Source organism: Leptinotarsa decemlineata, unplaced genomic scaffold (genome assembly GCF_025532065.1).
Source record: "Leptinotarsa decemlineata unplaced genomic scaffold, Ldec_3_MD MMD2_tig00002974_RagTag_RagTag, whole genome shotgun sequence".
NCBI classification, from domain to species: Eukaryota; Metazoa; Arthropoda; class Insecta; order Coleoptera; family Chrysomelidae; genus Leptinotarsa; species Leptinotarsa decemlineata.
In genome coordinates, this window is record NW_027412578.1 from 10,264,752 (window position 1) to 10,277,899 (window position 13,148).

Below are 13,148 nucleotides of genomic sequence, written 5' to 3' on the forward strand. Positions count from 1 at the left end.
GATAGAAAAGAAATATTTTCTGAGAAAAAGAAAATTCACTTATTTTTTGAACAGATTTCGTGAATGGTGTCAAAATTCTTGGCGACGTAGTCGCTGAATATACAAAGATTGGTTACGCTGGATCTCTTATTGATAAAGCCATGTTGGTCATTGATAAGTATTGGAGAGACATGATGGTAATTCAACATGGACTTGCGAATGGGATTTGTTTTCAGTATTTCTCTGCAATGCAAATACTAATAACCAGAGCCACCTTTGGGAAACATGTTCATCAATGATATTCATATTTTGAGTATTCTGCAGATACTAAATACATGGTGTCTCTATAAGGGAAGATGTCTATGCTGTTATTCTAGCGTTAAAGAGGTTCAAACTCCATTCACCTAATGAAGATTAGCCCAAGGATTAAGAAAAAAATAAAAATATGTTTGTTATCTTGTAATTACAAAATCGTACAGTAAAAATTAGAAACAATAATGTGTTTTTCAGAATCAGCAAATAATTGAACAATATCACAGAAACATATAAAGTTTGTATAAAATATCAATACATAATGAACTGCTACCTGCGAATATATTTATTAATAGTTCGAAAAGTACACCAAAACTGCGAAAACATAATTCTCGTCACACGTTTTATCAACCAATGGTCATAACTATTGACAGATCGTAATAAATACTAATTATGAAGGCAAAACCGTGCTAGAAAACATACTTCTCAAATTGTAATGTTTTCTACGTGTTTTTTGCAAGAGTCCAGCAAATAAATTATTTTAAGGGAATATGATATGATTATTTTCTGATCAAGGCAACTATGTTATTAAACATACAAACGAGAATATTGTTTTAACTGTTGTGTGTGAGAAAATTTCAATTGATATTCATTCAAATTAGAATTGCCAAAAAAGAGCAACAGATTAAAATTAGGTTCATCACAATTTTTTTTTAAATGAACAAATAATATTGGATTTTCAGATTCCATTCTCCTGCCGTAATGTAATTATACTAATTTTTACTGAAAAATTATGGTAAGAAAAAATGAAAAGTAAATTTGAGAGCAGTTAGATGTGGATTTTTTCAACAACTTGTAGAGGTTAATTCAAATTAAAAATTCTACTATTCATAAGAAAATATGTAGATGAATCCACTTTAATATGTTCTTGAAATTATCACTTTATTATAAAAAATATTGCCTAAAGATGCCTTTTTTTAAATTTTAATCCTAAGTTCAACGTTTTCAACTTCGTAACAGTTTATCTGATTAGTATATGAAATGCCACTTCAGCACTAAAAAATTGTTATCAATACTTTTAATATTAATCGAGGACAGTACAAATTTCTATAGTATCATTTATGTGGAAAACACTTCTATAAAACTCAAATCTATAATGAATGAATCATCTTCCAGCCATACCAGAACTGTGAAAGACTATTCCCAATGTAAGTTTTGCCAAACGAATTGGCATCATCAGCAGAGGATTATCTTTATGATGCTATATTAGTTGTCAAAAAATATCCCAAGAATAGAGTTCATTTTTAACAGGTAAACCCATATTAAATTAAGTTTCACTGTTCTGGTATATGAGAAAGAAGTTTATTTAAATCAGTTAAACTGTGAACAAAATGACATTTCACATACTGACATTTCCAAAGTATTTTTGACGATTTTAATGGAAATATATTACTCCAATGTTGATCTGACCACACAGATACAGTTTTTTCTTAGCAAACCTTCCTACAAGACATTTTACTCGAAGATTATGTTGAAACACCTCTTTATCAATGGTTGGTAGTTCACAATTCATCATTTTTTAGCGCCCATTTATAGTGTTTTGCAACTAAGATGGCAACTTTGGAACTTATTCTCTTGCAGCCAGTTTTTGAAAACAATTTTGTACCATCTGGTCCCCATTCTATAAACTCCATCACCTCACTAAAAAATATACCATAGAATCAGTATAGCCAGCAAAGAAGTAATAAAAAGTTCGGAATTCATGAATTTTTTCCCAGAATAGTTGTGATAATTTTCGAAAAATGTGTATGTGAAAGTTTTTATAATTTCCAAGAATGCAATTCTAACAAACTTTTCATAGTACTGAATAATTATACATTCTCTATACAACAAAACCAATGAAGGACCTTTTATAGATTTTTTCATGTAGACATGTCTTTTGCTCTTTACTTGAGATCTTTTATTTTTCTATAAAATATAATCTTACAAGCAAATAAAGAAAAAATATATATATTGTTAGTCTACATTATATATCATGCAGACTGTTCAAGAATGCAAATTTAATCTGGTATTTGAATTGGTTTATTTGCAAAAATTATCGCTTTGATGTTTCAGACTCAATACGTTGTACCTATATCTTGTAAAAGCTTTCCATATATAACAAGTAATAAAATCTTTGAATGGTCCATACTCAACTCACTTAATGTGTTCTTCTGATGGAAATTCTACGTTGCGTTCCCTGAACTGGTCTTTAATACATTCTCTGACATGACGTTCTTCCATTGGTAGAAACGGAATATAATGATCTATCAAATTGCTCTTGATAGTGTCAGAAAATTGAAAACCACCTGAAAATAATTTAACTAGGTGAATTTGTTCGAGGAACACGAAAAGTACTTCTACTACTTTCAGCATTCATCTTTTCATAAAAAAATAAAATAAGTGTTATTCAGTGAATATATAATTTTTCGAATAAACACTTTGCTTTTTGATTTTCTGAACACTTGCAGTTGGATTAACGAAAGAATACACACATGCCATCAACAAAATAAGTGAACAAATACGTAATATAGCATATTTTTCATCGGGAATTGAAAATAAATCAGTTTACATTTGTGTTTAATCAGTTTATGGATTTGTCCCAAAGTCGTAACATGGAGTTACTTTGGAGTGAATTTCAAAAATAAAAACAACTTTTCATCAGGTTGTTTGGAGCAGTGGCCACATAGTTTCCTTTTCTATTATTTGTTAAGTGGTCGACAAAACACCGAGTCTCAACTTCACACTTGTTGAACAAGTAGATGAAAATTCAGTTAATTTATTTAGGGTGCACCTTGTCAATAGTTTGAATTTCTCACCTCGTATCAAATACCTTACAAATTGTCTCTCAACTGAAACATATTTTCACCCAATAATGAAGTACACAGTAATTATATGGGGATCTTCATATCACTCAGTAAATATATTTACTCTACAAAATAAGTATTCTTCCAAATGATCGAAAAGGTGAATCTCTGAGTATGAACAGATTCAAAACTCAAAAAAAATGTATTGCTGAGAAGAAACTTTGAAGAATATTTTGATTTCTTGACTGATATGCATTCTTTGGTTGTCCCAACTGTATTGGAATTATATTTTGAAAATTGTCTACTACATTTCGCAATTCTGTCAAGTTCAATATTATCTGAAAAAATCCACTAGCCTTCTTCATTGAATGCTCCCTTGGTTATCAAACTTTCAAAATCCTTCAAGTTCAATTCTTTTCTTGATTTTCCCTTTTTCCAGAGATCTTGATAGTGCTCGTTGATGAGGCTAGCACCAGTATTCGAAAGAAAAATGAATATGGCTCTGGTATAGTCAACACCGTCTACATTATTTCTGTAATCAATCATAGGCTTTATCGCATTGAGCACAGTTGGCGGCATTTTGTCAACTTCATCGAAAATGAACAGCTGCTGCCCACATTTTGAAACGTTATATTTCAGCCAACTATATAAGTTTTCCTTAAGAAGAACACAGTTTCAAAAAGTAACACTGGATGAAAGTTATTCACTTACTCGATAACTTGCAGCATGACTATTTTCAGGAAAGTGAACCCTGCCTATGAAATTATGTACAAATTTGCTATACATTCCATGCTTGAAGAGGCTTTCTGCAATAAACTTTGCCACATAATTTTTTCCTCCTCCTGGCCATCCATGGAAACTAAGTGTCAAAGCCTTTGAGGGCTTATGGTGTGGATTCCAGTGGACTAAGATGGCATCAACAGCATTCTCCACAAAATGTTGACCATATACTCGTTTGGTCAAGGAGGTTCGTAATTCTGAAATGGCAATGAACTAATAACAAAAATTGATTTATGAGTGAATAAAGACTTTAATGAAAGGTAGAATTGGAAAATTAAACCAACACAAACACTGTTCTCGCACTGCACCAACCAGCAGTAAAGTTCATACCACATATTGTATAGTCCATATTTTAATGTCATAAAATTGATTAGTAAAAGCCACATCACGAAAAGGGTTGCACCTCTGGTCTGTGAAAGCAGTAGTTATATAAGAATGTATTAGTAGAGAAAAAAGGACTTCCAGAGTGTGAAAAAGTTACTTCCTTGTCAAATATTAACTTTCAACAAATGAAACTAATGTTTCTTCAATTTTGATTAATGAAAAGTTGATTACTGCAGTTATAATTATTTCACATATTAGAATACTGTGTTACCTCTACCTCACTGGTGACAAAGATCATTACAATAGTATATTTTGCCCTTAACCTAAAATTTCCCGTATTTGAATTGGTAACAAAAAGAAACTTACTATCTGTATCTCCAGGTATATCATCCTTATTACAACATTCGGCAACCCAACAATATGGATTATAAGAAAATGAACAACCGTGTTCGATATATAATAGAATCAGTATAACAACAGAAACTAATCTATTTTTCATGTTTTTAGCTTGTAATTACAAAAATTTTCATGGATTTTTATAAGTTTTGTACATCTTGGATTGTAAGTGCATAATTATCGAACAACAAATTACGACAGGAATGAACCTTAGACCTGTAAACTTCCCAAACCCACACTTGTATTTTTTCTTTATGATGAAATATGAAATTAGATTTTACTGATAGGTGTTAGGTTATCATTTCCTCTTCTTTTTTGTTTTTTTTTTATGGCGAGTGGAGTGCCGTACCACAGATATTCAGTGGCCATACTAAAAATTTTCTGACTGCTCCAGGTGCAGGTGAAAACACCTTACCCCTTGCCTCTCATGTAAACCTACGACTTTGTAGGTACGTGTGGCAGATACCTAATGAAAAAACAACAACTAACCCAGCTAACGCCGCGCACAGAGTTGAAGTAAAAACATTCAACACCTGTGCAACGTCTTTGATTTGAAAGGTTCGTCGCTAATTATTTCCCACTATGTACATAATTTTCAATTTCCGTTTTCAATTACTTGCAAATTCTTTCTTCCCCTTAATCACCATGTTAAAAATGTAGTTTTTTTGGAAATCAAACTCGAGAATAATGTTTGCATTTACTACTATAATTAACTTCTTTGTACGGAAACTTCTTTCCATAATTTTTTTCGAAACGCAATAGTCGGTTTTGGTGTCATACCAATAGTTGTCTCGCTTGCGTTTACGTACCGATTTTCATCGTTTTTTCACAGTTTGTCTTCAATCGAGGACGGCCTGTTCAGTACTGATGATATCCAACAGGCTGAAACAGCTGTCTACCGCTGTTGTGATGTCTATACACAGGTGAATGCTGGGATTAGCTTTTGTTTCGGAAATTGTTATAGACATAGACCGAGTGGAGTATTTCTAGCGTTGCCGCAAGATAGTCAATTTTTTTATTATAGTATATACAAAGTCAATTCGAATGACATAAAAACTAAATTGTTACCATACGTTGGTAGTTCGTTTTCCAGACTCGGTACATTATAGTTGTTCGGATTGACTTCGTGTAGACTATAATTTTAGTCATCAATTGATCTTTGATAAATTATGTTGCCAATACTATTATTTTTTCTTGTGAGCAAATGAGTGAGGTTATGGCAAATAAACCGCCGAAGTTGACGTTGTAAGGACAATGTGTAAAATATTCAAAAAAGAAAATAAGCAATGAAGAAACTAACAGAAGATGTGAATGAGAAATGTGCGTTTCAGTATTGATCAAAGCGCAGTTTGAGTTCGTAAATCAAAATATAAGAACAAAATGTACCTACCTAGGTATGACTTTTAAAAAAATGAAACGTAATTGCTGTCTCACTATTGGCCAATATATATATTGTTAGATGCGTTTTTTTCCCGCTAATGCTAGGCTATTCCAGTTTGAATCATTAGGTCTTATTTTGATATCTAGCCAATAGGCTACCAGTAAAACAAACGTGCTCAGTCACCGTAATATAGATATTTCCATTCCAGGAAGTATTCACATAAAAATAAAATTTGTTCACAATGTACACAAACCGACACCGTTAATAATTCTCCTAGATTCACAAAAGTAATTCAAAGAAGTTGGTAAAGTTTCATGCGTTTGCATATATAATGCAAAATTATATTTTATGGCAGTGTGATCACAATTCATATCTACCTCTCAATTTACATCATTAGGTTGTAGAATACACGACAGATTTGCATGAAAATTCCAGTTAATATGCATCTTAATATGTCTTAAACAAATATCACATGATTCAACTCAGAAAACAGCATCATCTACCACTTTCGATCTAGTGCTATTTTCAAAATACCGAATTATTTCCGCCAACTGTTTTCTTACGACAGGAATGTTTATTAAATTTAAAATAAATTGAATTTTTCGAAAATGTCAATATAAAATGTCACCTTGATATTTTTTTTTCCCCGTGAGGTATACACTCGAATACGCAGAGCCGCGAGTGATTCAGGAATAGGGTCCCACATGTCGGAAGATTCGAACCTCAAAAAAAAAAAAGAATTTGTAGTTGTGGGTGCTCAAAAAAGTTAAAAATTGTCGGAACAACTGGTCAAGCTTGACAGTGTTGCCGTAGTTATTTGAAAATCAGGATCATCTAGGATTTTTGAACCTGATTAACTTATTAATCGACTTACCGGAATACCGGGAGTGCTTTTCAAAAGTTGTTGTAAATTTCAAATTTTGACGTTTGACACATCCTTCAAATACAGTTTTCAAGAAATAGAGTAGTTTCAAAATGGCGATAACGTTGCCAAATGTTATATGGCTATCTCTCTTATGTTTGTTCATTTTGACATGTTCTCACTCTATCTAAACATCGTTAGCCGCCATTGTATAAATATCGAATGGAGTGATGAGTTGCTTGTCGCGCCTTATTTACATAATTTGTGTTTTTCGAAAAGATCTCTTTGCAATATGGTGAATCTTCCCATCAGTATTTTTGTCAGTACTTAAGATAACCAGTGAATCGAATAGTGCATGGCAACAGTTGATATTTTATCAATGTTGCAAAGGTAACCTCTTTTGGACAGGAGAGCTGAACCTAGAGGTATCCCATTGTGATATGATTATTTGTGTTATTTAAGAAAATAAGTTGATTATTCCATCAACCCTTGGATTTTTTACTTCATGATATACGAATCCAGTAAATGGAGTAATCGATTTTGCATAATAAAAGGTATTGTGATCTGCTTTAAACTGTATTCCTTCCAGTAACAAACATGAATAAAAGGCGGAGAGCCAGTTCTGTGTCATATAGATACCAAGAGGAGGATTCTCTTGACAGTTTGGAAGCTTCTACAAGCAGTGGCCCAACAATGCGAAAAAGAAAGAAATACTTTGATCCTGTAAGTATCAATACCATTGTAAATACTGTTTTAAGGATATTTAACCCACCCAGACATTGAAAAATCAACTGTTCATTCATTTTCAGTAGTAACAAGTCATGAAATGTCACCTCATTTCACGATTACATGATATTTTTATAAGAGCAAAATGTTTAATTTTTTCAATTTTTTTTTTTAACAAATTACATCAGAATTGTTGACAGTGTTGAAAAATTGCACTAGAAATGAATGTGATATTTTCAAATTCATAATGCTATCGAAAATTATCTGCGCTGTAATTACTCATTGAATTATATTCTAGATGGAGGCATGTCAGCAGCTGATTGACATACTGAGGAATCATAAAAAAGAAGATGGCTCTTTGCTCAGTGAATCTTTTATTAGAGTTCCGAAACGTAGGCAAGAACCTGCTTATTATGATGTCGTCAGCAATCCGATAGATTTGTTAAAAATTCAGCAAAAGTTGAAGATGGACGAATACGATGATATAGATGATTTGCAGAGTGATGTGGAACTAATTGTAAATAATACCAAGGCTTTTTATAAGAAGAATTCCCAGGAGTTTAAGGACGCAACTGAACTTTGGGATTTGTTCATTTCCAGTAAAAATAGGTAAGTTTTCTGTTTCATCCATTCAAAATTATCAACGATTTGAAAAGTTACTGTCATTAATTACAATTAGATTATTTTTTATTATTCAACTCTGCACCTGGATAATTATTGTTGTTTTTCAGAATAATTGGTGTAGAAGATGAACCCAAACCTGTAAATAATAAACAGGCCCTAGTGAAAAACTCTAAACGTAGTGTATCCAAAGTAGAATCTAAGAATACCACGAACCATGATGAGGACGGCAATACTTCAGATGACTCAAATTTCGACGATGATGGGACTAATCCGTTCGAGGAACTATTCGAAGCTGTCATGACAGCCAAAGATGACAATAAAAAGCTGCTTCATCCAGCCTTTCAGTTATTGCCATCGAAGAAGAAATATCCTGATTATTACGAAGTTGTGGAACAGCCTGTGGATTTGAAGATGGTAGCCCTCAAAGTACAGAATAATAAATATAAATTCCTGATAGAGATGGAGAGAGATTTGTTACTCATGTGCAAAAATGCTTGTCTTTACAACGAGCCCGGATCACATATCTATAAGCAGGCAAAGGTGCTGAGGAAGGTGAGAATTTATTTTTATTTATTTATTTATTTATTTCAACGGACAACCCAATTTTCACAAATATTTTTTTATAAATTGTACATGTGCTTACAAACTGATGTGCTACATGTGCTACAAATTGATTTTTTGAAGGATAATAATGATGAATTAAACAATTCCAGATTAAGATGGTAATGATTTGCTGATTTCAATATCCTACATATTGTTTCATTCTGACCATAATTGGTTCTACAAAAAGGAATTTTAAAAATATCACTATTTCTGGTTTTCTATCATTCACAGAGAGAGTACAAAGCTCAACTATTTCTGGAGAATCAATATAGCCGTTTAATACTTTGTGGACAAACACAAGATCTGTTTCAAGTCTCCTATGAGTTAAGGTGTTCATGTTCAATATGTTCAATATCTGTGAGTAGTTATACTCTCCTCTATTTAATCCTAACTGAAAAGCAGCATATCTCAAGAATTTGTTTTGACACCCCTCTAACAACTCAACATCAACATTATAATAGGGTGACCGTACAATGGAGTTATACTCAAGAACACAAATACGTACAAAAATTACGATATGATGATAAATAGAACACTGAAATAAGGTCTGCCAAAACAGTGGTTGTAGCAAATTCATAACTCCTTTTACTTTTGACTAGTCCAATAAGTTTTCTCACGTATTTAGTCTTGTAATTATGTATGTGTGAAAATTTCAGCGATGAATAAAACTATTTCTATTTTCCTTTATTAGACAGTTTTTAACTAATGATTATATGTGTTTAATTGAATTTTTGAAGAATTATACTTTATTAAAAATGTATACATTTCATTGATATTTATGGATTTATTAAATCTACTTCCGCAAAAGCCATTAGTTTGCCAAAAAATGTCTAAATTGAAATCTGTATAATATAATAATATAAATTGTATTCTGTATAGGAAGAAGAACTTCATTTCCAGATAGGCAAACCTAATATAAACATAATTAATGTACTTTATCTAGATCAAGATCTTCAGATGATGTGGTGCTGCAGGTTTTTCCTGGTTTTCCTGCAGCTGAAAAAGCAAATGCGCCACTGGAATCAATGAAGTCGAACCAGAGCGCCAATTAATTTTCATTGCTGTTTTTATATTTATCATTGTTTTATCAGTTTTTTTAGTTTATTTAAATACATCTCAAGTTCTTTATCTAAGCATAATACACAAAATTCAAAATAAATTAGTCTATTATAACCAAATAACAGAAAATCACAAAAAAGTAAAAAAACTATATCGTACATATTCTATATAGGATATACGTTTACATATTTACTTATATATTTAATCAAAAAGAAAATCTTAGTTATTATCATATTTTAAATAAATAAAGCTTTTGAACATTTTAAATATAAATTAGCTTTAATTCAGTTTTTCGTTACGTTACCAAGTCCCTCTGGAATACACAGAGAGAAGAATAATTTTTTATATTATTTGACAGTTTATTAAAACTGTCTAAATCTGTCCATAACCAACAAACTTAATTTTTTTATCCAATGTTTGAGGTTTAAATCCTTAATTTCACTGTTCTTTGGTGTTTTTTGGGTTTCTAACCTTCCACAATATGAAAAATGAATAAATATAGTTGATCCTGAAACATTGTAGGGTAATATAAACCTTTCAAAAGTCTAATTGGTTGTTCTTTCAATGTTCGTCAGAAGGAAGAGCCATATCTGCAGAAGATGTGTTTCCAATATCAATATTTTTAGGTTTTGAGAACGGATGAAGACTATCTTTCGAAATGTTGGTCTTTTTTTAAAATAGCTAAGTAATAAAACTTCTTTCTTTCTATGACTATTGGATAAAGTGTCAATTCTGTGGTCATTTATGTAAGTTTTGAGAATTTCCTATCTCAAAATATGTGCTCACACATTAAACTTATTGAACTGACATTTTGTTTTGAAATAATCAGTTATTTGGACTCGGGAACTGAAATCGATTGTACACTACCAGAAATTTGTAATGTGGTGAAACAATTGATACTTTTCAAAAGTCCTTCACATGGTAAGAGATACTAGAAACTTGAAATAGCTTTGTCACATCAATTTGTAAGCTGCTTGTGAGTCATAGAAAAAATGGTCATTACTTGCTCGAATGATTCACAAACGTTAAAGTTCGACTTTTATTATACTTGGGAGCAGATTATCATCCATCAAAGTATATTGTGAATTCACTATTTCATTTCTTCTTGAGCATTTTTTTTATACTGAGGAAAATAATTATGAATTATGATGAATAATTATTCAATCAATCAGTCAATTGATTCATTGTAAATGAAACATAATATTATTATTATTTTCATTGTGTTTAAAATAAAAACACGTATATGCACTTGAATTATTTCAATAATAATTATCATAAAGTTTCGTGTTTTCTTTTTCTTTCCAACTTTTTATGCTGAGTTCAATTTTCTTTTTTATTCGTGAGAGACATTTAAATTTAAAGTGTATCACACTAAAAAACGACTATTTATATTGGTTGACAAACTATATTTGAGTATGATAATTAATGATAAGAACAGAATCAATTAAACAACGGTAATTCTTGTCAAATTTCATCAATTCATTTTCTCTAAACCACAGTTTTCAGATAAGTTTGTTTCCAGAAGTTTAGTTGAGTGTACTTACCCCAAGTTTTCAATAATTAATAGTGCTCCGTATTTATCCAAAGTAATAATGATTTGAGAGTCCTAGTATGGAACTCTGTGGAATATAAGTGCCCTGGACAGTGTAGTATCAGGGATCTTTGATTATCAGTTTTAATGTACATGCTCTTGGTGATTTAGAAAGCTCTCAAATCATAGCCCTTCAATGATATATTCCAAATTTATAAAAGAAAGATATCTAAAGTTTTAACATTATATTCGGAAATTCGATAGTTGCACTTCTAGTTGAAAGCCAAATATCTTCATTAGTTGAGTGAACGAAAACTGCCAGAGAGTTTGATACAAATTTTTCCAGTATTTCAGCAAATGGACTTACTGACAAAATTGGTCTGTGAGAATCGCTCCTGATTTGTTTTTTGGTTTTATTTTAGCTATTTTACTCAATGGTGACTTCGTGTTCTCATTTTCAGATTATACAAATGAAGAGGATAGAGATAGACCAAGGCAGATCACTTCCTCCAGTGCCGACAGCAAATTCAACCCCAGTAAGAAACAGTGCCAACAAAAACAGTGGAACTCCCAATTCCCTCAAAAACTCTACGACGAATAAAAGCTCTCCTTTGATAAAAAACGCTCTGAACAAATCCAGTGCGACTCCAAACACAAAGACCTCCAACTCTAACCGCAATAGTGCTACGCCCAACGGGAATAGGAGCGCTACTATTGGCAGAAATAATGCTACGCCCATCGGTAGGCGTAGTGTGACGCCCGTCGGCAACAGGCATAGCTCTTCGTTTACTTCAAATAGGAATAGCTTGTCTCCGCACGTAAATAAGAGCGGAGCTACTCCGAACTCCGTTAAGATCGGTTCGGGAGGAGGCAGACATAAAAGAAAAAAAGGGGGGACAAGTTTTTCGGCCACTACATCTGTGTTGAAAGACAATTACTCGGATGCGGAGGCAGAACCAGATGAGGATGTAAGAGCATAATGTTTATATATTTTTCTCTTTTAGCTAGAGTTTACCACTTTTGGTGTTCGTAATCTTGTGAACAAGTACAATTTTTAAAGTATTATTAGAATGAAGGAATACTTCCCTACGCTAAAAAAGAAAGGAGAGTATAAATTTGAAAACAGTTTTTCATAAGATTCATAGATTTTGAATTTGGAAAAATTGTATACTTTCTTAATGGCATCCTGAATAATAAAACAAACATGAAACAAAACTCATTAAAAGTATGTATTATTGAAAAGTAAATTGAAAGGGGTGATATTTTTTGGGAAAGAAGTTTACCACTTTGTTTTGTATGAAGATGTAGAAAGCCAAAAATATTTTTTCTTTGGAAATAAATCAATAAACTATGTGAATTTGGAAACCTGAAGTTTTTGGTTAATAAAAAAATATAACTATTTGTTTAAAATGTTGTGTCACGAAACTTAATGTGACAAACCAAATTCTACGCGGGCAAAGCTGGGCAAGTAGGTTCTTCACCGCCTTTTTGAAATGAATATTGCTTAAATTTGCAGATCTCATTTGTAATGGTAAATGATTGAACAATTGACCACCATTATAGTATATGGAATCCTTGATTAAATTCGAAGTTGGGATGGGAAGTCTAAAGGTATAATTGGTATTGCGAGTAGCATAAGGAGTAGAAGCAAAGTTAAACTTATATACTTATATATAAACTATGTTTATAAATAAGGCAAACTGTCTCTAAGATAGAAAGTGCGATGACTGTTAACATTTTATTGGCGGTGAACAAATTCCGGCACAATTCTCTGGGTTTGACTTT

At 31.9% G+C, this 13,148-nt stretch overlaps 2 protein-coding genes across 5 annotated transcripts in view; one reads left to right on the forward strand and one right to left on the reverse strand.

The window, feature by feature from the left end:
• Nucleotides 1-423: 423 nt before the first annotated feature.
• Nucleotides 424-4,861, reverse strand: LOC111513785 (torsin-1A). The gene is made up of 5 exons (XM_023170011.2): nucleotides 4,548-4,861; nucleotides 3,789-4,054; nucleotides 3,434-3,734; nucleotides 2,432-2,579; nucleotides 424-1,932 (listed from the first exon to the last, which is right to left on the reverse strand). The coding sequence occupies exons 1-5, from the start codon at nucleotides 4,678-4,680 to the stop codon at nucleotides 1,794-1,796; spliced, it is 987 nt and encodes a 328-aa protein (XP_023025779.2). The 5' UTR covers nucleotides 4,681-4,861; the 3' UTR covers nucleotides 424-1,793.
• A 2,148-nt stretch (nucleotides 4,862-7,009) lies between these two features.
• The window catches only part of polybromo (protein), a 45,919-nt gene continuing 39,780 nt past the window's right edge, over nucleotides 7,010-13,148 (forward strand). For 2 of the 4 annotated variants that reach the window (XM_074177457.1, XM_074177459.1), the window contains exons 1-5: nucleotides 7,010-7,245; nucleotides 7,410-7,543; nucleotides 7,845-8,155; nucleotides 8,278-8,722; nucleotides 11,825-12,331. In XM_074177457.1, coding sequence (XP_074033558.1) covers nucleotides 7,418-7,543; nucleotides 7,845-8,155; nucleotides 8,278-8,722; nucleotides 11,825-12,331 — 1,389 coding nt within the window. In that variant the 5' untranslated portion in view covers nucleotides 7,010-7,245; nucleotides 7,410-7,417. The remainder of the gene's footprint in view (nucleotides 7,246-7,409; nucleotides 7,544-7,844; nucleotides 8,156-8,277; nucleotides 8,723-11,824; nucleotides 12,332-13,148) is intronic. The other 2 variants (XM_074177461.1, XM_074177460.1) reach the window with 1 other exon arrangement.

Coding starts and splice junctions, on each gene's coding strand:
- LOC111513785 (XM_023170011.2), bottom strand. CDS start 4,680: ATGAAAAATAGATTAGTTTCTGTTGTTATACTGATTCTATTATATATC. Junction 3,735..3,788: donor GTCATGCTGCAAGTTATCGA/GTAAGTGAATAA, acceptor GTTCTTCTTAAG/GAAAACTTATATAGTTGGCT. Junction 1,933..2,431: donor CCATCAGAAGAACACATTAA/GTGAGTTGAGTA, acceptor TATATTTTTTAG/TGAGGTGATGGAGTTTATAG.